A 27,403-nucleotide genomic window follows, 5' to 3' on the forward strand; every position below is an offset into this window, starting at 1 on the left:
GTGATGGTATGGTGCTGTTTTTCCTGGTTTGGCCTTGGATCTCTGTTTGTGGTGCCACAAACATTGAACTCTGAGAGGTATATGAACATTGTGGACATTACAATGTCTCTTTCAGCAAGACATTGCACTGTGTCATAAGGCTGCTGCTATAACTGCATGGTTTGTGCAAATGAATGTCACCATATTTGCCTTCACAGAGCCCTGATCTCAACCATGCTGAATGTCTTTGGGATGAACTGGAGCATCAGGTGAGATCAAGGGATGTCCACCCCACAACAGTCCAGGTCCTCATTACATGCCTACAGAAAGAATGGTCCAACATTCCAATTGATTGCTATCATATGCTTATGGAAATTATGCCTTATAAGATTGCTGCAGTCATTGCAGCAAAAGGAGGTCTTACATAATAAATAGAAAAAAAACTTCCAGCATCTTTCTCGAGGTCTTACATCTCATTAAGTTGGTGTCGCCGTGGATGTTTGTTCATCATACTATGATGTCCATAGGCTTCTTTCCAAAGCAGTGCATAAAACACTGACTTTAGCTTTAGCCTCCATCTCTAGCTGCTATTCACCAAATTTTTTTGTGGATGTAATTTGATATATACTGTGTTCAGACTCTCTATTAGGAAAAAAAAATATATTAGTGAAAATCAGTACTGCACCTTAAACTTCAAAAGTTGAATCTTGCCTAACATAGTATTGAGATTGAATGTAGTATCCACTGGAGTCAAATAGCCTACTCCATAGGCTAAACAGTTTAAATAGGAACATCTCTTCAAAGAGATAAGTTTAAACTGCTCTTTTATATCGCTACAAACTCCTTGTTACACCATCAGAATTTAATTCAGAACGATGGCGTTGGTGTAGTTGTGGTTAGTTGTAGTTGGTAGAGACAGAGATGTGTAGAGTAGGTGTCCTCCCTCGATGAGTCTTTGGACTCCCTGGAGGTGTCACATAATAATAATAATGATTGTCTTTCTGTTCTGAAAATTTGTTAGATTCTCATCCTTTGCAAATATCAAAAATTATACATTATCTGATTAAAACCATTAATTAAATAAACTAATCATGATTAATTATCTGTTTGATATGATCCTTCTAGTTTGCAGCACTTACTGTTATGGGTTAACTTAATTTCATTACAAAATATTTGTTGCTATCAATAAATTTATTATTGTGTCTAACATGTTTTAATCACATAGTCATAATCTATTTATATTATTTATCCATAAATTAATTACCCTATATTTCTATTACATCAAAAGTCTTATGCTGGAATAAATAATATATTTTATTTGTGATTATGCATTTCTATGAATATAATCAAATTTTGTGCATGTCTATATATAATGATGATCAACAGAGAAACTGATTGGCATGTAGTGCAAGGGGGAACATTTGAATCTGAGAAAAATTGAGTTTGATGGTGAAAGAGAGCAATGGTTGACGACAGGTGTAAAGAAGTTTGACTGGTTATAGATCTAGAAATGAATTACTGTGTTTAAAATGCTAATGTATCAGAAATTAGGAGGACAAAGTTGTTACATTGATTGGGTTCATTTGCTTAAAAGTTGTTGGAATAAATGAAATATATTTGGATAGAAATTAGAAATGGAGAGTTTTGATGTTTTTCAAAAAAAGAACAGTGGAGACAGTGTTAGGGGAGTGTTATTGATGATAGCAGTTGTGCCTGCAACAAGTGGAAATGCAAGGGGAAAATAAGCAGTGGTTTTGAGATGGTATGGTGGGAGGTAGAGGTGAATAGGATGAAATATTATTATAGCAACTTCCATGGAGTTGAGGGTATTTACATTCCCTCAAAGGATTTGGGGTGTGATGGTAAATAAAGAGTTAAAGTTCAGAGAGTATATTGCAGAAATGAGCAAAATAGCTCAGTGGATCACTCAGACATTAAAAGTAATGCAATGATATATATATTTGTTTTTTAATATATATTTGTTTCATTCAGACTGCTTTTTTATACAAATATTGTAGTTCATCATGCCCTGTAGTTAACCATTAAGTTACTGAATGAACATTATTGTTACTCAAAGATTTGAGAAATATTTTCTTAGGCTTTTCAGCTGATATAAGAAGGTGGTTTAGTTTTTGGGTAGAGTGGAAGACACTCTAAGGATTCAACAAGTTTGATGAGGAATGAAAAATCATACTGTGTCGTTGAATTTCTTATATACTATATGAGGTGTGATGAACTTTTTTTTTTTTTTGGAATGACTGCCAGATGATGTCACTACAGTGAATTCAAGTTCCTCTGCTAGAGTAGAATCTGTAGTCATTTATCTTTTATTTCAAAACTTTAGTTTGTGTTATTGAGAGGTATGATCATCTCCTCTTTCCTATTATGTTTTAGGCTTAATAGTCTAAAACACTCCAGGTTAGATGGCTTCTTAGAAACCTGTTCGTCTCCCTCTCACCAAATTTCCTTAAATTCATTGCCATAGTTCGTTTCTTCAACATCATCTTTTGACAGACTTAATTCTGTTCCACTTCCCCCCACTTGCACTCTCCTTTAATCTTAGTCTTCTGAAAATTACTGTACCCTTCATTTTCTATCTCTGGAACTACTATAGTAGTTTAAATACACTACTGTTTTTTTTTTATTAGAAATTATTTCAGTAGTTTACATAGCATTAGTTTGCTATTCCTGAGTGAAATGTTTGTACAGTAATACTGCATAATCAGCCTAATAAAAGTATTTATATATCAGGACCTCAGATGAAGGCATTGATGAAGAAGAAGTGTATGTTGATTATCTGGAGACAAATAAAGAAGCAAAGGTTATTCACTCTTCCAAAATTAAAACTGATCATCCAATCATGCTAAGTGATATAAAAGGTAAGTATTTAGCAGTTTAAAGTGTATTATATATATAATGAATAGTTGATGATGATTAATTGTGTATTAATACAAAATAAAAAATACAATAAATAAGATAAAAAATAGGAAAACATCAGGAGAAGACAATATAAACAAGGAATTGTACAAAAATGCAAGTGGAAAATTTAATGTAAGACTTCTGGAATTCTTTAATCTGTCTGGATTCTGGAAAAACTCCAAACTCTTGGAAAAAACACTGGTTATTCCAGTTTATAATAAAAGGAAATAAAAATGACTGCAATAACTCTAGGGGAATTAGTCTGTTAAATGCAAGGTACAAAATATATGCAGGAATATTAAAAGGAAACTAAACATTATTGTGGACGGTCAAACTACTAGAACAGAATGGATTCGGAAAAGCCCTTGCATGGACTCCATTTCCACTCTAAAAATATTAATCAAAAAGAGAAGAGAATTTCAAAAGAAACAAACACATAATGATCTTCATTGATTATGAAAAAGCCTTTAACAATATTAGCAGACAAAATTAATTTACTAACTAATCTGAATATGCCAAACTAGCTTTTACAGTCTATTCAAAAAATATACACAGGAAATAAAATAGCAGTCAAATTAGAACAAATATCAGAATGGAAAGATATCAAGAGAAGTACAGAAATATATATATATATATATATTCTTTTCTCGGCTGATCCTAATGATGATAACCCAAGTCATACAGTCCACTGTGACAGATCTATCAACATTTTTCTTTGCCATGATGAAATGGAGAGAAAAATCGTAGAATCTAGGGAAATCATCCTCAACCCAGAACATCTAAATAATAGCTTGAGCTACAACCTCCCAGATAGCCATTCATCAGTAATCAGGTACTGGCGCTCATGTGATGCTGCAAGCATGCACTCTTCCAACAGTGCAACAAACGAAAGAACAGCTTTAAATACAACTACAATGTTTTCACCCTAATTATGTATAGAGACTCTCTGTGTTGTTCATAGTTTCTTTAAGCTTCAGTATTTAGTGTTTTTTCTTTTCTTTTATAATGTCACCTGATGAAGGCTGTTATAAGCTGAAACTAGTCATGTTTTAGTATTTAACCTTTTTTACTTAACTCTCAGTTTAAGTCATTCAACTCTATTTTTACAATATGTATTTCAACCGAGTCAATGAATCTTCATACATATATATAAAATCTGGAAACAGCATAAACCATTTGGTATACAAATAAAGATAGACTATTATTTGCAGATGATCAGATTGTATTAGCTACATTAGATGATCCACAGAGATAAGTAAAATTATTAAATAAAATTTCAGAAACAATATAATATGAGAATATCAAAAGTAAAAACAAAAATAAAGACTTTCAAAGAAGAAAAGTCAATAAGAAATAAAATAATGATAGATAATAAAATATTAGAACAAGTAAATACTTTAAAATACCTGGGATGTGACTTATCATATGAAGATGAAAAAGATACAAATATTCTTCTTATTATTCTTTTTTTTTTCCTGACCTCCATGGAGTCACAAGACTTATCATGGGGAGGTCAAAACTATTCAACACAAAGTCTATTATACCACTACATAGACTCATCCACAGTCTGCACATTTATCACCCTTCAGGCAATGCATTGAATGCTTCTACAACTCTCCCTGCAAAAAAACAAACAAACAAAAAAAAAAAAACTTCTTACCCTTTTACTCACTACTTGTCTATGCAGTTAGCCTAGTGACTATACGCTTCGCAACCATATGCCTGATTGTGAAGCACATAGTTGCCAAAAAACATCCTGGGGAAGGAATGTCCTAGGTTCGATTCCTGTCGACAATGTGAGGAGCTTGAGGATCTTTCTCAGTCATAGCAAGTTAGCTGGTCTTGGGCGTGGAAAGGAGGGTTTTTCCCCAGTTTATCTGTGGTTTTTCATCCTGCAAGCAGACAGGAAAACCAGCCCCATGAACACACACACAGGCTACAGTCATAGGATATAGTATTTAATTTCTCGTTAGGAGGGTTCAACTAGTCCTAAGAGGCAGCTGAGGAACGAATAAAATAAATAAACTCACTACCTTCTTTTGCAACTTCCACAGGTGGTCACCCCCCCCCTTGTCTTTGCTTTTTTCCACTCATTCTATCATATGAAAAATCTCCTCAGTATTAATGCAATAATAACTACTCGGTTGCTTAAATTTTTCAATTATATCCCCTCTTGCTTCTAGTAAACTTTGCCACAGTTCTCTGAGATGTCTTCACAACCTTACCAAGATCTCCTCAGAACTTCAAATCTCTATTCATAATCAACCCAGGTTCTCTTGCTTCCTCCTCTGCTCATTTTATATCACTATAGTTGTAGTCTGCCATAATGACCACTCATTTTCCACTTGCCAAACTAATTTGCCTAAACATTTCCTGCTCATTACCATCTGCTGGTCTGTAGCAAACTAAATATCTTGCCTTATAAACATCCATCTCACACTATATACTCTCAAAGTCATTATTTCCACTGAGATTCTCCAACCTGAGAGTGCACATTTTACCTCTTATCACATTTACCACTACATTTACCTTCCCAATCCTGTCACAATATGAAAAAGATGCAACCTCTGGAGAGACTGAGTCAGTCAATGCCACAAGCTCATTCTCTTTATTTTTAATGCTCCTAGCATTTGTATACAGAAAAACCAGTGTATTGCCAGTATTCTTATAGCCATTATTACTCCCCTAATACTTTACCTGGGTCTTTAATATAGTGTACACACCCTTCCTCCCTCATTTCTCGAGCCATTAATCCCACATGAGACCATCCCTGCAACATTTGACCTGAGCATTTCTAGTTTCTGCCCTGATCACTCACTTGCCCAGAAAACAACAGTCTCCTCTATAATAAATTTAGTTTAATCCTTTATCCAAGTGTGTGCAAACAAAGTTTGCACCTGAAAGTATCTTCAGGACTGGGGTAAAGTGGTACAACACCGGGCGACTCCTTGCAAAGGTGGAGCAAGCTACCAACACTCCTATCTTGATATCTCCCATAATGCAAAACACATCTCCTTGCAGATATGTATAATGTTATGCATTAAGGGAAGGGCCACTACCCAGACTAGTTTCGACCTTTATTGAGGTCTCCTCAGTGGGAGCCAGGCCCAAGTGGAGATACCAAGACAGAAGCATTAGCAAGGTCATCTCCTCCTATAGGAGCTAGGAGCTGCCAAACGGTGTGCCACCTTTTTATTAAATTACTCTGGATTTAGAGAAAGATGTTGAAAGTTTATTTTTCACTTGGTCCTGAAGATACTTTCAGGCGCAAACTTTGTTTGCACACACTTGGATAAAGGATTAAACTAAATTTATTATAGTCTGACCAAGTGAAAAATAAACTTTCAACAGTCTCCTCTCCAAATGCCTGTGTCCTTCAGTATTCAAATGCCATCTATTTCTTGTATATGGCTCCCTTCTGTTCTCAAACGTACTCCATACATCCACTTTTCTTTTTTCTTGCTTCTTTACCTGCACATTCTCGCTATCGACCAAGGCAACATACTCACCATCTTCCTTGGACACATTTTCTACAGTCTCAACCTCAAATCTTGTGCCTTGCAATTCATGCTACCTCTCAAGTCATTTGTCCCAACCATTACCATCTCCTCTACACTTTCACCCCTCTTCACTGCCATTGCTACACTCTCTGTCATTCCACTAGGCAAACATTCTTCTGTCGCTCTACTCTGCACAGCCCAAACCGGCGAATCTCCGTACATGACACTTTGAAGAGATTCATTCATCCTTCTCTCACTGGCATCCTTGAACTCTTATGGCTTCTAATCTCTCTCACTCTCTCTCTCTCTCTCTCTCTCTCACTCTCTCTCTTGTTCCTCTTCCACTCTCCCTCATCTCTATATCCCTTGCTTCCACACTTGATTGACTTTCTGCAGTTTCCTTTCTTTACTGCCTCTCCCATTCTCTCACCTTTCTCTCATCCCCTGTCACACTAATTTTCTAGCCTTCCTCTTTCCCTTGTTCTGCTGCTGTTCTTTTACATCTACTCAAGTTCCTTTCACGCTATCTTCCTAAGATCTTCATTAATCTTCCTGAACTCAGTTTTCATTCCTTCCATCTCCTTTCTCAGCAGTTCTGTTTCTCTTTGCACACATTAAAATATCAAATTTTGTTAATGCAAACGGCATGATAAATAATACATTTAAGCTATCCCTGGTACAAAAACAAACTAGAATCAGACTATATAACGTTCTCTCTAAACCAATTTTATTATATGTAAGTGAAACATGGACCATGAAAAAGAAGAATGAAAATGGATTCTAGCAGCAGAAATGAAATTTTTCAGAAAAACAGCTGATATACCAAGTGGAACCATAAAACAAATGAAGAAATTTTACAATTCCTGAATATAAAACCAATTAACTACTATATAGGTAAATATAATTTTATATTTATATATATAAAATATAAATATAGGTAATTTCGGGGTGCTTAAGGGTCAAAACTATAAAACTGAGAGGAGACCTCCAGATAACCTTCAAAGGAATGCAGAGAACCGACTCAGGCTTCTGACATAATGTCCAATCCTCACCTTCTCATTTTGCACCCTGTTAGGTATCTACCTGGATACTGAACAGACAAGGATGGGATGGCAATTTTGGATTTAGCCGACTAAATTGTATTCTTATTGACTTAAACAAAATTTTCAAATGATGGTATAACATGACAGAATTTCATGCTGGCTGGGGTGTCACCTGGTTAAACAAGGCCCCCGTTGTTTTCGCCAGGGAACCAGGGCAAACATCGAAAAGTCAGCTACTGGAACAAATCCTAAAAGCCACCCAACAATCTTGAACTCAACATCACCAGAGTTCAAGATTTGTACTATCAACATAAGAAGCCTGAATGGCAAAGAAATGGAGCAAGCTGAGGAATTGGATAAGTACCAGATCAACATAATAGGGATGACTGAAACAAAAAAGGTAAAAACTGATGAGATCTTTCTGAGCAATAAATACAAAATGTTATATTTAGGCAATGACAATCAAGGAAAAGAAGGCATAGCCATAATATTCAACACTAAATACGAGGCTAATCTTCTTGAATGGCAGGCAGTCTCAAGTATAGTGATGTGGACAAATATGAGAATGGGGAACTGGACAATGAGATTTATTTGTGCCTATGGTCCCACAGAAGGTTCTACTAAGGTAGAAGTGGAGGAATTTTTTTGAGGCTTTAGAGAAAGCAACTGACATAATGAAAAAGGAAAAGTTGGAATGAGGAACTGCATGGGAAGGAAATCATTACTGCTTGGTCTCTACTCAGGAAGTATCTGGCAGAGGCAATGACTGAGTGAATTCCAAAGGTCAGGAGATTAAATAAGGTAGGTGTAAAATGGATGACTGAAGAGGTGAAGTATGCAATCTAGAAGATAATGACATTGTGGAGGTGGCACAAGATGAGTGGAGATAATCAGTTACATGAGCATTACAAAGAACAAGCAAGGAAGGTAACTCCTTTAGTAAGGGTAGCAAAATTGTGGTATAAGCAGCAGTTAGCAAATTATGCTAAATGAAATCTTCGCTAGTTTTTCAATATGTTGCCAGTAGAAGGAAAAATGATTATGGAAGGATGATGTTAGTTAGTGGTAATGGGAGAATGATAAACACTGAGGTGGATATAGTAGAGATGTTTAATGAACAGTTCATTAAAGTATTCCATCCTTATGATTGCAACATAATGCAGAACTTGAGAGCAGTGGGAATGGGGGAGGAAACAAAGATAGTGAGTGAGCAGGAGGTATATGAGGAATTGAGTAAACTTGATGTCAACAAGGCCATGGGACTTCATAAAGGGGAGTGATAAGATCAATTTTCGAATTATAGGCCAATCTGTAGTTGTGGTCAAGGTGTTTGAAGAGCTAGTGAGGACAGAGATTCAGAACTGGATTGACAGTAGTCAAATTCTCTTTAATGGACAGCATGGGTTTGTTAAAGGAAAATCGTGTTTTAGCAATCTGCTTACTTATTATAACAAGGTGACAAATACCTTGGACAAGAAGGGATGGAATGTTGAATATGAGGACAGACAGCATATACGTTAGTACATTTAGTTTTGCCAAAGCTTTCAGTAGATTGCCACATGACAAACTAGTCGTTAAATACACAACCTATTGATAGGTATCAGTAGGTTGTGTATGTAGGGAGCGATATCCCAGAAAAGGAACATCAATAGTGGCATTCTCCAGGGGTCTGTTTTTAGCCATTGTTGTTTAATTTATATTTAAGTGACATTGGAAAGGACTTAAATGGTGATATACAGTTGTTTGCAGATGATGAGTTGGAGAGAGTTATGAAAATAGAGCAGATGTAGTTTTGTAAGAGGACCTATTTAGGTCCTCTTGCAAAACTACATTGCTCTATTTTTGAATATTGTTTGAATATTGCAAACTGAAGATTTTAAAATTTGGAAAATAAAGATGGGATGCAGAGTATAGGATTGGTGGGGATTTTTTAGAGGAGGTAGAGGGAATGAAAGATCTGGGGGGGGGTGATGGTGGATAGGGATTTGAACTTTCGTGGACATTTTGCTAAAATTGTGAGGAGAACACAGTGGATTATGGGAATGATGTGGATAACACTGACATGTAGAAGTAAGGGTATTTCGATTCCATTGTACAAGGCTTTGATCAGGCCACTCATGGATTACTCTGCGACCTGATCCATATTGCCAGGTTTTCAAAAGGATGATGAGATGTTGGAGAGGGTGCAGAGATGATTGACTAAATTGGTTTCTGGTCTCTGGAATGTTGAATATGAGGACAGATTGAGAGAATGCAAATTACAGAGCCTAGTGGATAGAAGGAAGAGGGGAGACATGATCAACACATATAAGTTGGTAAGGGGTAATTATCAGATTAACATTGATGAGATTTTTCATAGAATATCTGGAGAAGGGAATGAGAAGTCATCCCTGGAAGCTGTATAAGGTGGGTGTGAGTATGGGAATGAGGAGGAGATTTTTTGCATGGAGAATGATGGGTGATTGGAATGCATTGCCTGAGAGTGTGGTGAGTGCAGGGATAGTGAATGCATTTAAGTTGAGGTATGATAATAATTATAATAACAATAATTACCACTATAGTTTATTTAATATATATATATATATATATATATATATATATATATATATATATATATATATATATATATATAACTTTTTTTAACACTAAGAGCAAACTGTTATTATCAGGAAAGAAATTCCAACAGGAACAAGTTTATTTAAATATGTAAATATATCTATACATATATATTTATAAATTTATTTTTTGCAGAACATGCTTTAAAGACTGTCATGAAGGAAGGATGGACACCAGTCTTTTTGCATTTCCTTAAGTATGACATATAGAAAATATTTTATATATTGAAATTCTAATTTTTTATTATGTAGTGTAAGTTTTCTTTTTAAAATAGGAATGATTTATAATATGAATCATTTACAAAGACGAATGACTTACATAAAATTAAATCTTATTAAATTGTTTCCATCAGCTTTGTGAAGTTGGGAATAATCTCGAGATCACAGCATTTTTTGAGAAAGGATATCCTTGCTCACAGCTTACCTTACAACACATAATTTATCACCACGTATTCTGAAGGAATGTGCCAGGGAGTTGATGCCAGCTTTGACATATTTTTTAATACGTCTTACACTGGATCAAGTTTCTAAGGAGTGGAAGGAGGACAAGATTGTTCCACTTCATAAAGGAGGTGATTGAACTCAAGCATCAAACTATAGGTCTATCTGTGTGTCAGGTGTTGTAGTTAAGTTGTTGGAGAAGCTTGTGAGAACTAGGATCCAGAATTGGGTTGACAACAATGGTATTATCTTTGATGGACAGCATAGATTTGCTAAAGGGAGATCATGTTTTAGTAATCTACTTACTTATTACAATAAGGTGACTGCTTCCTTGGACAGAGGAGAAGGATACACAGTAATATACTTGGATTTCGCAAATGCTTTTGATAGAGTACTTCATGATAAGTTGACAGTCAAATTAGAGCAGATGGGGTTGGATATTAGATTAGTGCATTGGATTGGAGACTGGCTATCTGATAGGTATCAACAAGTTGTGTATGGAGTGCGATATCCAGGAAAAGGAAAGTCACTAGTGGAGTGCCTCAGGGGTCTGTTTTAGGGCCATTACTATTTAACTTGTACATTAATGATATTGGCGAAGATTTGGATGGAGATATTGAGTTGTTTGCAGATGATGCAAAGTTGGGACGAACCATAAAGAGTAGTGAAGATGTTGTGGCCTTGCAAGAAGACTTGAATAAATTGAGTGATTGAGTGTTAAACTGTGAATGAAATTATTTTGTATGTTTTTGTTCTTCATTCACATTTAACATAATCTACCATACAAAGGCTAGACTTGTAATTAATTAATGTAAATCACTTGTTTATAATTTAATATTCATATAACTACCTTTAATTTTATCTGATATTTAATTAATTAATCAGAGATATATGTATTAATAATGAAAAGACTGTATTAAATATTATTAAGCTATTTTATTTATTACTATATTAATATTATAAGAACTTGTATTTGATAATTTAACTGCACATTAATTGAAATGTAAATATTCTCTATTTATTCCTATTTGTAGAAACTTAACGTTATGCAATAGCTCAATTTTATTATGTTTTGTTTTGTTGTCATGGAGACGTATGTAAGTGAGTGAGCGCGAGTTTGGAACAGTGCGTGAGGAGAATGTTGATTGAAAAGAGTTTTAGTTAAAGAGATCACGAGAACAATTTAGGCAGGAAGAACGGATATATAACCGAGGAAGAACGCTGAAAATAGAGATTAGAGAGAGAAAAGAGAGAAATTGGCATTCGGTTGGAATCGGAACATTCAGCATTCGGGGAATCAGAGTGTGATATTAGAGAGTCGACAAGTCACTCAAGCAGCTAATTTAAGTCTACTAGTCGAGAAGCAGTTAGCTAATAAGTTGTAGAATAACAATTACAGCTACGGAAAACAGCTGAGAAACTATTAAATAGACTAGCGATACTTGAGTTGAGATTTAATTTCAGCGCCGACCTTTCAAGGACATACGGAACCTTGAAGCAAAGCACGAAGTTACTAGAGAATAGTAGAGGCTGTAAAGTTGAAGTTTACCGTTAGCTGTGTTTAGAATTATAGTGCCTAAAGAATTATTTGAATGCAGGAGGAATGAACAACTGTGCATATAAAACCTCATGATAAGGAATTATTGTGTATTGCCTTAATTCATGAGTGATCAGTAGAACTTCATGCAAGAACGTTTGTTTATGTGTATTGTGACTGATGATTAATTCAGTTATTGCTTAGAAGATTTATTTTAATAAGTGCTGTATACTGTTTAAAATGTTTATGGTTATAAAAAGTGTTTGTGTATAAGTTAATGAAGAAAGAAGATTATCAGTAAGATTATTGCAAACTTTAATATTTCTATACAGAGAAGTGTGTGAGTTTCATCCTAGAATTTCCTTATACTAACAGTAACTATTGCGGAGAATTAGCTGAAGTGTAAAATTAAAAGTGTTTGTTTGTGAAGAGGTGTTACTGCAATTTTTATTGTATTTGGAACTTAAGGAACTGTGAGAAGACTGTATTATAGAGATAACAGATTTACCATTGTCTGAGTTTGTATGATTGTACTTATCAGAGAAGCTAAAATATTTGTGATATCTTAATTACTGATTTGAAGTTAAGTGTAAAATTTGTGATTTTAAAATTAATGTTTGTTTTTGTTAATCAAAAGTTGTAATTTGCCTGAATCTCTTTTACTACACCATTCATAAAATATTCGAACCAAAGTGGGTAAATTAAGTAAGTTAAATATACTCAGTCAGTATATATAATAACAACATATAAGGGAAAGGTGGTTAAGAGTTGGTTTATCTTCAATTCTTGAACTAATTCAGACATAAAGTGGCGCAGTCTTTAAATATAAATTTTCTTTATATTTGAATTAGAAATCAACTTGCAACCTATCAACTAGTTAAGAACATCGTAATAACCATATATCGAATCCAAAGTATAGATTGAGAAGAAGTAGGATCCAACATGGGCAAGCAAATGGGGATGTGAGTTCAATGTTGCAAAATGTAAGGTTTTAAAATTTGGAAAACAAAGATGGGATGCAGAATTTATGCTTGGTGAGAATATATTGTTGGAGGTAGAGGAAATAAGAGATCTGGGGATGATAGTGGATAAGGATCTAAAATTTAGGGGACACATCGCCAAAATTGTGAAGACAACACAAAGACTTCTGGAAATGATGCAGAGGACACTGACGTGTAGAAGTAGGGAAATTCTTGTTCCATTGTATAAAGCTTTGATTAGGCCACACATGGACTATTGTGCCCAGATTTGGTCACCAGGTTTTCAGGATGAAGAGATGTTGGAAAGGGTCCAAAGGTGACTGACTAAGGTAGTTTCTGACCTCTGGAATGTTGAGTATGAGGAAAGATTGAGAAGATGTAATTTGCAGAGTCTGGTGGAGAGAAGGAAGAGGGGAGATATGATAGAGACCTACAAGTTGGTAAGGGGTTGTTATAAGATCAATGGTGGAGAAGTTCTACAGAGAATAATGGGAGATCAGAGGAGAACCAGAGGTCATCCCTGGAAACTGTATAAAGAGGGTGTGAGTAGGGGAGTGAGAGGCAGGTTTTTTTCGTGCAGAGTTGTGAATGATTGGAATGCCTTGCCTGAGAGTGTGGTGTCTGTAAGGAGTTTGAGTGTGTTTAAGACACGGTATGATGAGGTGTGTGTGTGTGTGTGTGTGTGTGATAAAAGGACCTCCCAGATGAGTCTTTGACTCCATGAGGTCTTGGGAAATAATAATAAATAATAATAATAATAATAATAAAAATAAATAGTTCTCCTTCATGCTTACCATACCAACTTGTCGGCTTCTTTCATTCCATCTGCCTGTGTTCTCTTTAGAATAGCCATCATCACACTGTTTTCTTCAAGGTTATACACCTTGAAGAAAACAGTCTCTCTTCAAGAAACACATTCAGTAGATTCATATGTGAAGTTGATATTCCATAGAGTGGTCTGATCAATGCCCTGTACAGGGAACAGCTACTTCCTTATCTCTATTTGCCAGTGACTATATTAGCATTAATGTCTGCATGGTCTTTTAACTCATGTACTGTGTCCTGTGAACATATGTATCACTCCTATTCCCCCCCTCCCTCTCCTCACAGACACTGTGAGGAGAGGGAGGGGGGGAATAGGAGTGATAGGAGGGAAATGTGCACACATGCACATTTCCCTCCAAATCTTATCCTTTCTTGGAGCATAGTTTCATCAATACAGTAACACTACTTACATTTCTACATTATGTAGCATGTAACTGTAATTAGTGTTCAATATAGGTATCAGTATGGTAACCCCATTTTTCTGTCCAATCTAATAGGCTATTTAAAACTTCCTAAGGGACTCAATATTGATATCACTTGATACTGATAACCATCCTCAACTTTGCATTATGCTGACAATGTCAGTTTTGGATGGCTCCCATTGTAACTGACAATGTTGACAGTACCTGAATAATAATAATAATATATTTTATTCACTGTAGATATTGAACAAACTAATGGAAATAACATTCAGAATTCCATTCACATTTCCATTTTCTCTTGCATGTTAGGTTCAAAGGCCTGTCACAGCCAAGTTTGTCTTCTTTGAAAACTTATTTAATGTTTTGATTAGTCATTTGGTCCTATTTGCTATTCTCCTATCATCATAACTGAGTTTTCTTGGCTTAAGGCACCAAATAATCCTCATGAACCCATACAAGAAAGCTGGGTTGAATAGTCACACTATGTATTGCTTACATTCTGTTCTTGTGTGCATATATGTTACATTTATTTTTAGCTTCCTAACTTCATTATTTGATGTGTGTATGGAAAAATACAATTTTCTATAAACAGCATTCCATTACATTCCACTCCTCATTCTTTCTCATCTCTCATCTTGTTTTTTAATAGTCTCTTTCTCATCCTTACATCCACTGTTTTTCTGTCTTTCATGTCCCATAATTCCAGCTATTAGAAGAAACTCCAGACTTAGTTTCTTTCACAACACATGCCTTGAGGTCATTTTCATATGGGATGGTGCCTCACTCTGTATCATCAAGAGTCCATCTCTGTTTTATCAACAGTGGCAGCTGAATTCTTGCCTGAATACTGAATGTATAGTAGGATATTTAGTATGTCACATTATTTGAATTTGTCTAACTGACTTGGTTGTTGAATAATGTAGACTTATTTGCTGACTTTGCTCAATGTTTTAAACTATTCAATATTGAATAGTGTAAAGTGCATATTGAATGTTTTGCTAGATTAGAAAGAACATGCCGTAGAACACTTTAATACATGTATTATGGCTCTTTCCCAGACTTGTTAGCATAATTGCTTTTTCATATCACAAACCATCTAGAGAGAACTCTAGTGTGCGTGTGTGGAAAGCAAGCATAATACTTTTTGAAACACTTCATACATCCATTAAGCAGGGTGGTCTTGCACCAGAAGACTCTCACTGACACTTGTGTTATATGGGTAGGTGATCCAAACCATCTGAACCCACATCTTGTTGGTCAGAGAGTGGAAACATTATCTGCTTAGCTCCCTAAGCTGGTAAATATGTTTTACTTTTTTCTGCTATTTATGTAATATGAGCACTTGCAATAATGACAATTTAATATCACTTGATATATAAAATATTTAAAAAGAATTCAACTCACTGATGGAAATATGTTGATTATACACCCTCTGTCCCAAAAGAACCCAAATGTTTCGAAAATAGAAGAAACTAGTGGTGCCACCTGTTGTATATTTTTGTTGTCGAAAGTGGCAACCTTTATTAGTGTTGTGTCAACTGTTTATGACATTTGTTTCATTAGAAGCCGAATTATAGTGCCAAGAGTGACAGTGTGTTTTTGACGAATGGGCGGAAAATGAGTTTCAAACAGAGAGCTGCGATTGACTTTTGTGTTCAACTTGGTAAAAGTTTTACCTAAACGCATCAAATGCTTCAAAAAGCATACAGTGATGAATGCTTAACCCATACTCAAGTTTATGAGTGGTTTAAGCGATTTCAAAGTGGTCATGAGACGCTTGAGGACGACAAAAAGCTGGGCCATTCAAAAACTGGACTGAGCGAAGTTAACATCCAAAAAGTGTGTGATTTCATCAAAAAAAACCCCCAAAATCGTCCGTGAGATTGATTGAAGATGAATTGGGGATTCCAAACTGAAATGTGCACAATATTTTGACCGAGAGTTTGGGCCTTCGTAAATTGAATTCGTGATTTGTTCTCCACAAGTTGACTGACGACCAAAAAATGTATCAAGTTGAACACTGCAAGGACTTCATTAAAACTGCTTGTAAGGATAACAAAGTGCTGAGTGGAGACCAACAGAAGAGGGGCATCCGAAAAACATTTGCTTGGAGAAATCAAAAGTAAAGACTATGCTGATTTGCTTCTACGATTCCAAGGGCATTATCCACAATGAATTCATTCCGCCTGGCCAAATGGTCAATGGTGAGTTTTATCTTGAAGTTTTAAAGTGATTGATAGTGAGAATTCGTCGCGTGTGGCATGAATATCGTGATGCAGGCTGCTGGTCACTTTTGCACGATAATGCACCATCTCATCGTTCGAACATTGTTAGACAGTTTTTGAGCAAAAACCAAGTTTGTGTGTTTGATCACTCGCCGTATTCACCTGATTTAGCACTCTGTGACTTCTTTCTCTTGCCCCCGACTTCATTTGCCGATGAAAGGAAAGCGATACGACACCATTGAAAACATTCAAGCTGCAGTAACCACGACCCTCAACAGTATCCCAAAAACCGATATAAAAAACTCATTTAACAAATTAACTGACTGTGCCAAACGCTGTATCAAAGCTCAGGGAGAGTATGTTGATTAAAATAAGTGATTTGAATAATTATAATTGGCCTGTGTTTTATTTTCAATCAAAAGTTCGGTTTCTTTTTGGACAGAGGGTGTATATATATATATATTTTTTTCTTTCTCTTTTTTTTTAAAGGCTATCTGCTGTTGATGCATTTTTAATGTGGATGTTAAGATACTTTCATTTTTATTTCAAAATTCTTAACTGGGATCAGCCTTTTACAGTAAGGTAAGTTAATTATGGATTTTTTAAAACTTATTTTGTGAGATTTAAAAACTTTAAAATTTTAAAACTTTAAAAGTAAAAATTTAAAATTTTTAGTTTTAAATAAAAATTTTAAATTTTTAGTAATGATTTAATGTATAGTGATATTATTTACATTATGTGTACAAAGACTAAGATCTTGTGCTTCGATTTAAAAAAAAAATTCCAGAAAAATCACCCATCCATCACATATTATTTATAACAGAAAATAATCATTTCCATATAAAGCCAACATAGCTTTATTTCCTTTCTGTTATCCATATCAAATGACAGTATGGTATTTCACAACCTGAGATCTACTGTGAATGATGTGACTTCATTGCAAAGTGTTCTGAGTGCTCGCTATCTATGAAAAACAAAACATACTTTCCACTGAATTTTTGCTTTCATTATAGCAGCTTTTAAGAGCTTTGGCCATGGGCCAGTTTTTTATTCATCATCAATTTCATGATATGTACCCCTAAGGAGTATTTAGGTTACTATGATAGTACATGATTAAGTTTATATTATTATTAATCTGCTATCAACAATTTTCTCCAAATCAGTCTGTTACTTGTGAGTACTCCAATATTGTCACATCTAACATTTCATGCTTCTAAGGCACTTCTGACCGAATCAATCCACCTAGACCTTGGTCTTCCCATTTTGCTAATTTTTCTTCACCCATTCTATTTAAGTGGCCATACCACCTTAGATTAGCTCTGCTGACATATTCTTGAATGCTAATAATGTCAAGTTCCTTTCTAAATATCTTCATTTTTATATGATTCTGCCATTGATGAAGTTGGTTCACTCCTGTAATTTTTCTCAGAACCCTCATATCTGTGGTGTCTATTTGATCAAGTGCTCTATTCTAACCCAATTCTCAGATGCCTAACTTAATAATGGTTTAAACTGTTTTGTATACTGCTAGTTTGGTGTTTTGGCTAATTTTTCTCTTATTCCAGATCAATTTATTCAACTCGCTACCTACCATACCAGCTTTGCTTTATTCTGTTGTCTATTTCCAGATTTAACCTGCCATTTTCATTAGAAACTGTGCCTAAATAGCTGAAATATTTTACTTGTTCCATAGGATCTCCATTCAGAATGCAGCTGAAGTTTTCTATGCTCCTGCCTATTTTCATAGTTTTGGTCTTTTTATTGCTATATTTCATGCCAAATTTGTTACAGTTGTTATTCAATTTAGTTAGTGAATCCTAGAGACTTGCACTAGATGTGTTTTTAGGAGAAGATTATCATTTGCATAAAGCAAAGAGCTAAGTGGCACTCGTGATCTGTTTTAATGACATTGAAAATTGAACAAATGCAATTGAACAGAAACTTGTTTCATGTAATTGAAAATTTGGACGAATGTTGGGACAGTTGTTTTTAGTTAGATGCTGTGTTTGGCTGTACAACAAATGGTTTTGCGTGAGTCTAGTTTCTGTGGGAGGAGACATGGTTCATTAGCTAGTGCCGTTTTTATCCCATTGTCTCTAATTGCACTATTTGTTGATAAATATATTACACAAGCTGCAAAGATCTCAGAAACTTATTCAGTGATACAATAAAACTATCTATTTTTCTTGTGTCTGCAATATAGTGACTATTAGTGAACTTATATTTTGCAAACAAATCTCTTTCCATCTATTCATAAGTTTTTTTTTTTTAAATGATGCCCATCATAAATGCAAATATGAAAGTCTAGAGTTTATAGATTCACATATTCTTCACTTCATCCCAAGATACTTAAAACACAAGCACACATGTAATACCACAGATGTAAATTATTCATAACCAATTTTACAGTACTGAAAGTATTTTTATTCATGCCTATTCTTTCTCTTCCTTATATTAGCTATTCTTTAGATCTTTTATTAAGTCAAGTATAGTAACTAATAATCAAATACATCATTCTCTTTCATTAGTGTTTTTTTAAAATATATTCTGGGGGTGCTTAAGGGTCAAAGCTGTATAACAGAGAGGAGATGCAGAAAACCAACCAGGTCTTCTGACCTAATATCCAGTCCTCACCTTCTCGTGGTGCACTCTGTTAGGTATCTGCCTGGATACTGAACGAATGAAGATGAGCTGGCAATTTGGGACTTAGCCGACCAACTTGTATTCATCATCATCATAAAATTCCTGACATTTACCCTCAATGGGTGTACAGGATATGATAGTTGAAAGTTTATTTTTCACTTGGTTAGAGTATAATAAATTTAGTTTAATCCTTTATCCAAGTGTGAGCAAACAAAGTTTGCGCCTGAAAGTATCTTCAGGACTGGGTTAAGGTGGTACAACACCAGGGCAACTCATTGCAAAGGTGGAGGAAGTTACCAACACTCCTATCTCAGTATCTCCTATAATGCAAAACACATCTCCTTGCGGATATGTCTAATGTTATGCATTAAGGGAAGGGCCACTACCCAGACTAGTTTCGACCTTTATTGCGGTCTCTTCAGTGGGAGCCAGGCCCAAGTGGAGATATCAGCCCACCTTTGCAACGAGTTGCCCTGGTGTTGTACCACCTTAACCCAGTCCTGAAGATACTTTCAGGCGCAAACTTTGTTTGCTCACACTTGGATAAAAGATTAGACTAAATTTATTATACTCTAGCCAAGTGAAAAATAAACTTTCAACATCTTTCTCTAAATCCAGAGTAAATTATAAAAAAGGGTGGCACACCAGTTGGCAATTCCTATAGGTAGAGATGACCTGCTAATGCTTCTACCTGATATCTCCACTTGGGCCTGGCTCCCACTGAAGAGACCTCAATAAAGGTCGAAACTAGTCTGGGTAGTGGCCCTTCCCTTAATGCATAACATTATCTCCACTTGGGCCTGGCTCCCACTGAAGAGACCTCAATAAAGGTCGAAACTAGTCTGGGTAGTGGCCCTTCCCTTAATGCATAACATTAGACATATCTGCAAGGAGATGTGTTTTGCTTTATAGGAGACATTATAGGAGATACTGAGATAGGAGTGTTGGTAGCTTGCTCCACCTTTGCAACGAGTTGCCCTGGTGTTGTACCACCTTAACCCAGTCCTGAAGATACTTTCAGGCGCAAACTTTGTTTGCTCACACTTGGATAAAGGATTAAACTAAATTTATTATAGGATATGATAGTACTACATGAAAAATTTATATCATTACTAACTTCCTATCTACAAATTTTCCTCCAAATCAATCTGTTACATGTCAAGGCTTCAAAATTGTCAGATCTTATATTTCTATCTTCTAAGGCACTTTTTACCATAAGTGTAAAACTCCACATACACACACACACACACACCAACCACTCTCCATGCAAAGAACCTGCTCACACAGTCCTTATACAGCTTCCAGAGATGTCCTTTTTCTCTGTTGTGTGAAAAATTTCTTCCACATTAATGTGGTAGCAACCCTTTATCAACTAAAATGCCTCATTCATATCCCATCTCCTCCTCCTATTCACAAGGCTTTGCAAACTGCATTCCCTCAATCTGTTCTGCATCCCAGAGACAAGTTACCACCTTAGTCAGTCTCCTCTCGATCCTTTCCAGTATATCCTCACCACCCTGAAAACCAGAGGAACAAATCTCTGCACAGTAATCCATACGAGGACTGATTAAGGCCTTACACAGTGAAATTAGAACCTCTTTATTTCTGCATGTTAAGGTCCTCTGCATCATTGCCATTATCCCATGTCGCGACTTCAATTTCTGCAATGTTACCTCTGAACTTCAGATCCTTTTCCACAAGCACTACAAGGTCTCTTGTCTCCTCAACTTCTTCCAAAATTTTCCCACCAAGTGTATACTTTGCATCCCATTGTTGTCTACTAAATTTAAGAACGTTATTAATCAGAACTGCTTGATTCCTCTTCATTCTCCCCCAGTTTTGCATCATCTTCAGACAGTTGTATATCACCAGTTTAAACCATTTCAGTATCATTAACATACAAATTAAATAACAATAGTCCCAAAACAGACGGCACACCACTAGTGACTTTCCTCTCGAGCAATACTATACCACTGCACAACTTGCTGATACCTATCTGAGCGTTAGCTTAACTCCCCATATCCAGTCCTATCTACTTCAGTTTAATTACCGACTTGTGGTGTGGCAGTCTATCAAAAGCCTTTGCAAAATCTAAATATACCACTGTATATTCATCTCCCTTGTCCAATACATTCATCATCTTGTTATAGTATATAAACAAGTAGGTAAAACGTAACCTCCCTTTAGCAAACTCATGGTGACAAGCACAAAGAATACCACTGTTATCAACCCATGTTTGTATCCTATATCTCACCAATCTCTCCAATACCTAAATTATACAGATTAGCATATCTGTATACCTAAGATATACAGATCAGCCTATTGTAGCCTTATCACCACTTTGTGAACTGGAACAATTTTGCTTTCTACTCCTAAGACTTGTTAAATAGGTAGGCCAAGGCTGATGCTAACTCCTTGGAACATTCCATTAAGACATTTGGTGATATGTCATCAAGTCTTGTTGCCTTATCAACATCTAGCAACAAAGCTTAACTCCCCATATACCTCTTGCTTGCTCACCATTAGTCTTCTTACAATTCATTGTCTACACTTGAGATTCCACACTGAGGATTGAAATAACCTGATGAACTGCTTACTGAATACCTCCACTATGTTCTTTACAGCATTTACCAATCTCTCACTTTCATCCACTAACATCATCTTACCATAATCATTTTTCTTTCTGCTTGCTACATATCAAAAAAAAAAAAAAAAAAAAAAACATCCCAAGGTTTTTTTTTGCTAATATCTGCTCATATTGAACTTTTGCTGTCCTTACCAACTGAATTACTTTCCTGACCTAATCTTTATACACTCTGTACAGCTGATTATTACCATTATTCATCTTGTGCTGTCTCCAAAGTGCCTTCTTGTTTTTCTTCTGGATTTTATGTTTAATCCTCTCATTCATCCAACACCTACCTTATTCAACGTTTTCACCTTTGGAATACATTCATACATCGATGCTGTTAAGTTTTTCTTTGTCGATTCCCAAGGAGCATTTATTTTCTTTGCACTCAACTCCTCATTCCATACTATAGTTCCAAACTGTCTCTGAAGCTTGTTACTTGCATCAGTTTTGATTTGATTTAATTATCAGTTAAGTAACATAAAGGTTCTTTGTATCTCTTTTTGTTATGTGATTCTTATATATATATATATATCTACATCATCATCAATCATCATACAGGATGATGATGATACTATCATCATCCTGTACACCACTGACATGTATAGGGGGTGTACAGGATATGATAGTACTACATGAAAAATTTACATCATTACTAACTTTCTATCTACAATTTTCCTCCAAATCAGTCTGTTACTTGTCAAGACTCCAACTTTATCAGATCTTGATGTTTTAAGGATACTTGTGATATAAAGACTGAATAATATAATCACGTAAACACAAGAAAGATATTTAATTAACCAAATATTTCGGTCTGGAAATAGCAGACCATCTTCAGTAGCACTATAAGAACAGTTTTAAAAATATATATATATACAAGGTGGAATACTAACAATAGATCATTTAAAAATAGAACAAGCTGTGTGATGTTATATCACTAAGTATTAAAGGGAATATTTTTAAGCAGAAACATGATTGAAATAAAGATATTAATTAATAATATTAAATAACATAAAATTAATATGAATTAATGAGTTATCCTGATTACACTTTCCCAGATTTTTGATATAGATATACAGTCATTCCGATTCAGGTTAGGACGATGGAGTAAGGCCTCTACGCTTTCTTTGAATAAACGTTCAAATTTATAATGGGATCTATATAAGAGGTGAGTTTTTGACCAAAGGATGTTGTAGTTAGTTTCAATCCCGTGCTGAGCCAATCCAGATTTTTCAGGTTTGTTGTGATGAATGGAGGATTGATGTTCTTGGATTCTTTTTTCAAGAGAACATCCAGTTTGTCCAAAATAGGTGAGATCACAGTTGCTGGGAATTTGATAAACTCCAGGAAGAGACATAGTTGATCTCAATGGCTTTTTCCGAAAAGAGTACTCAAGATCTCGATTCTTATAATCAACCACAAAACAACAAAGATTCAATACATCGAGTTCCAATTCCATACATCTCCGGGATTTCAGAACCTATCGCAAGAATTCTTAAGAAATATGAGCTAACAGCCACGTATTCACCTATTAACAAATTCTCTTCCCATTTTCCTTCTCCTAAAGACAAACGCTCAACTATGTCTCTTCCTGGAGTTTATCAAATTCCCTGCAACTATGATCTCTCCTATTTTTGACAAACTGGACGTTCTCTTCAAAAAGAATCCAAGAACATCAATCCTCCATTCATCACAACAAACCTGAAAAATCTGGATTGGCTCAGCACGGGATTGAAACTAACCACAACATCCTTTGGTCAAAAACTCACCTCTTACATAGATCCTGTTATAAATTTGAACATTTATTCAAAGAAAGCGTAGAGGCCTTACTCCATCATCCTAACCTGAATTGGAATGACTGTATATCTATATCAAAAATCTGGGAAAGTGTGATCAGAATAACTCATTAATTCATATTACTTTTATGTTATTTAATATTATTAATTAATATCTTTATTTCAATCATGTCTCTGCTTAAAAATATTCCCTTTAATACTTAGTGATATAACATCACGCAGCTTGTTCTATTTTTAAATGATCTATTGTTAGTGTTCCACCTTGTATATATATATATTTTAAAACTAGTTATGTAGTGCCACCGAAGATGGGCTGCTATTTCCAGACCGAAATATTTGGTTAATTAAATATCTTTCTAGTATTTACGTGATTATATTATTTATCAGATCTTATATTTCTGTCGTCTAAGGCACTTTGTACTGTATCAATCCACCTATATCTTAGTCTTCCTCTGGGTCGTTTTCCTGCAAGCCTGGCAGAGAACACTTGTTTTGCTAATCTTTCCTCTCCCATTCTGTTTAAGTGACCATACCACCTGAGATTAGCTTTGCTAACCCATTCCTGGATGCTGACAATGTCAAGTTCTTTCCTAATATCTATTATTATTATTACTATTATTACGGGCAACTCCAGGGAGTCATTGGACTCATCGAGGGAGGCCCCAAATCATATTCATCACAACTATTTGACATTCATACAGTATCTATCATACCTCGCCTTAAACTCATTCACTGTCACAGCATCCACCACAGACTCAGGGAGCGCATTCCACTCATTCACTACTCTAAAAGTAAAGAACCCAGCTCTAACACCTTTACTAACCACACTTTTGCCCAGTTTCCATGGATGTCCCCTAGTCCTCCCACAACCAGCCCTGTTCTCAAAAATATCTTCTGAATCAATTTTATAGAAACCCTTCAGTAATTTGAATGTCTCAATCATATCTCCCCTCCTCCACCTATCAACCAATTTTTGCAACCCACAAATCCTCAACCTGTTCTCATACGGTTCATTCCACAGACCTGCAATCATCTTGGTCACTCGCTTCTGGATCCTCTCCACCTCCTCCCCATCAAGAAGAAACCTAGGTGACCAAATCTGAGCACAGTAGTCTAGATGGGGTCTTATCAAGGCTCGATATAGAGGAACAATAACCTGCTTGTCTCTGCTTGTCATCGTATTCTTCAGCAACCAAGTGATTTGATGAGCTGTTTTGGTCACTTTTGCAATGTGTCCCCTAAATTTCAATTCCTTATCTACCAACACTCCTAAATCTCGTGCCTCATCAATTTCCTGGATCACGGTTCCACCAATGCAGTAAACTGCCGCCAATCTTTTCACCCCAAAATGCATAACCTTACATTTTGCCACATTAAACTGACATCCATTCTCCTTTGCCCAGACCTCCAATCTATCCAAATCATCCTGCAAAATTTTGATGTCATCTGCATTCACTATTGCCCTACCCAACTTTGCATCATCCGCAAACAAATGAACTGTTCCTCTCAGATCATTTCCTATATCATTTATGAACAAATTAAACAGCAGTGGTCCAAGAACAGATCCTTGTGGCACACCACTAGTCACAGGCCGTCTTGTGGACTCTACTCCCGAGTAAACCACTCTCTGATATCTCTCCGTCAACCACCCTCCTACCCATCTCACCAACCCTATGTCCATTCCCATATGCTGCAATTTACTGATTAGAATTCCATGTGGAATCCTGTCAAAGGCCTTGGCAAGGTCCAGTAGAATCACCGTAAACCCATTACCCTTATCCAGTTCAGCCGTCACTGTGTTATAATACGTGAGCAAGTTACTGAGGCATGACCTACCCTTCACAAAACCATGCTGTCCCCGATACAGTATCCCATTTTCTTCTATCCCATCTTATATTTTCCTCTTGACTATTTTCTCTAAGACCTTGACAATGATTCCTGATATGCTAATCGGTCGGTAATTTACTACAGCAGTCTTGGAACCACCTTTATGCAGTGGAACTATTTTCCCCTCTTTCCACCCGCTCGGGACTAGTTTTATCCTTGTTAGATATCCTTGTTTTTAATATGATATTGCCACTGATGCCATCTGTTCACGCCTCTAATCTTTCTCAGGACTCTCATATCTGCGGTCTCTAGTCTTTGGTCAAGTGTTTCACTTCTCATCCAGCTCTCAGATCCATAAGTTAAAATTGGCTTGAACACTGTCCTGTATACAGCTAATTTTAGTGTTTTGGCTAATTTCTCTCTTATTACATATAAATTTATTCAGTTGACTGCCTACCATACCACCTTTATTGATTCTGTTGTCTATTTCCATATTTAATTTACCATAGTATTCAACACAAAATACGAGGCTCATCTTCTTGAATGGCAGGCAGTCTCAAGTAGAGTGATTTGGGCAAATATCAGAATGGGGAACTGGACAATGAGACTTATTTGTGCCTATGGTCCCACAGAAGGTTCTACTAAGGTAGAAGTGGAGGAATTTTTTGAGGCTCTAGAGAAAGCTACTGACAAAATGAAAAAGTAAAAGTTGGTCCTTGTTGGGGATCTAAATAGCAGAGTAGGAAGTGATTATCAGACAAACAAAAATGTTTTCGGAAAATTTGGAGAAAAGATCAAAGCTAATAATAATGGCAAATACCTATTGGATTTCTCCTCAGGACATGGACTGGTTATTACTAACACCATGTTCCAACATAAAAATGTGCACAAATTCACATGGAGAGAAGAGGCAAGGAATAAGAAAAGTCTCATTGACTATGTTATTGTTGCTAGTGATGTTTTCTCCCTGGTGCAGGACACCAGAGTGTACGCAGGTTTTGAAATTGGAAGTGATCACTATTTAGTCTTCAGCAGGATAAAATTGAATTTCATATTGAAAAGAATGTAAGAAAGTTTTAAAGCGAATAAAAGTTGAGCAGCTCTCAGATGTGAACTGTAGACTAAAATACATAAAGATTATTGAAGGAAAAATGAAAGAGTTTGAGAATAGGAACCAAACCTTGGAGATTCAGTGGCAAGCCTTGAAGAAAACCCTGATTGATTCAGCTAGAGAGGCATGTTGTGAAGTTGTTTGCAAGGATAGAAAAATTAGAACTCCATGGTGGACACAGGAAGTTAAAGAGGCAGTGAAGGAAAAGAAGAAAGCATATCAAAAGTTCCTGGCAAAAAAGTCATCTTGTTCTCTTAGAGAATACAGAGACAAATGTAAGAAAGCTAAACACTGTGTAAAACCAGCTAAACAAAAGTCATGGGAGGACTTTGGCAAGAACATAGAAAATAAATATCAAGAAGGTGGCAAAATATTCTGGAGGTTGTTGAAGAAGCTTAGGAATGGAGGAAAGAGTGCTGTAAAAGGAGTTAGAGATGATAAAAGTGAAATGAAAACAGGATAAAAAGATATCCTTGAAGTATGGAGTAATTACTTTGAAAATTTGCCAAATGAAACAAGCAGTGATGACAGCACAGTGATAAAAACCACTGACCAGGCATTCAGTCAAGAATACATATCTATACTTTAAGTAGAAAAAAGCCATCAAAGGCTTGAACTGTGGAAAGGCAGCAGTAGTAGATGATATTCAACCAGAAATGCTGAAGTATGGTGGTATAAAAGTCTTACGGTGGCTGCACTGCATAGTTCAGAATGCCTGGACAGAGGGACGGATTCCAGATGATTGGAGTAGAGCTCTCCTAGTACCCATATATAAAAAGGGAAATAAAACTGAATGTGAGAATTACAGAGGTATATCCCTATTGAGTGTTCCTGGTAATATATATGCAAGTATACTTGAGAAATGGTTGAGAAGAATTGTAGAAGAAAAGCTTGGTGAAGAACAAGCTGGA

At 35.8% G+C, this 27,403-nt stretch overlaps 1 protein-coding gene across 8 annotated transcripts in view; it reads left to right on the forward strand.

Annotated features, from left to right (window-relative positions):
• The window catches only part of LOC150101398 (protein phosphatase 1 regulatory subunit 36), a 237,822-nt gene that overhangs the window by 56,535 nt on the left and 153,884 nt on the right, over window positions 1-27,403 (forward strand). For all 8 annotated transcript variants that reach the window (XM_090400614.1, XM_090400617.1, XM_090400618.1 and 5 more), the window contains 3 exons: window positions 2,731-2,858; window positions 10,193-10,253; window positions 16,976-17,068. In XM_090400614.1, the coding sequence (XP_090256740.1) occupies window positions 2,731-2,858; window positions 10,193-10,253; window positions 16,976-17,068 (282 nt within the window). The remainder of the gene's footprint in view (window positions 1-2,730; window positions 2,859-10,192; window positions 10,254-16,975; window positions 17,069-27,403) is intronic.

This window comes from Typopeltis vanoorti, chromosome 11 (assembly GCF_054136105.1).
Source record: "Typopeltis vanoorti isolate ZY-2024b chromosome 11, IOZ_Tvanoo_1.0, whole genome shotgun sequence".
Classification (NCBI taxonomy): domain Eukaryota; kingdom Metazoa; phylum Arthropoda; class Arachnida; order Uropygi; family Thelyphonidae; genus Typopeltis; species Typopeltis vanoorti.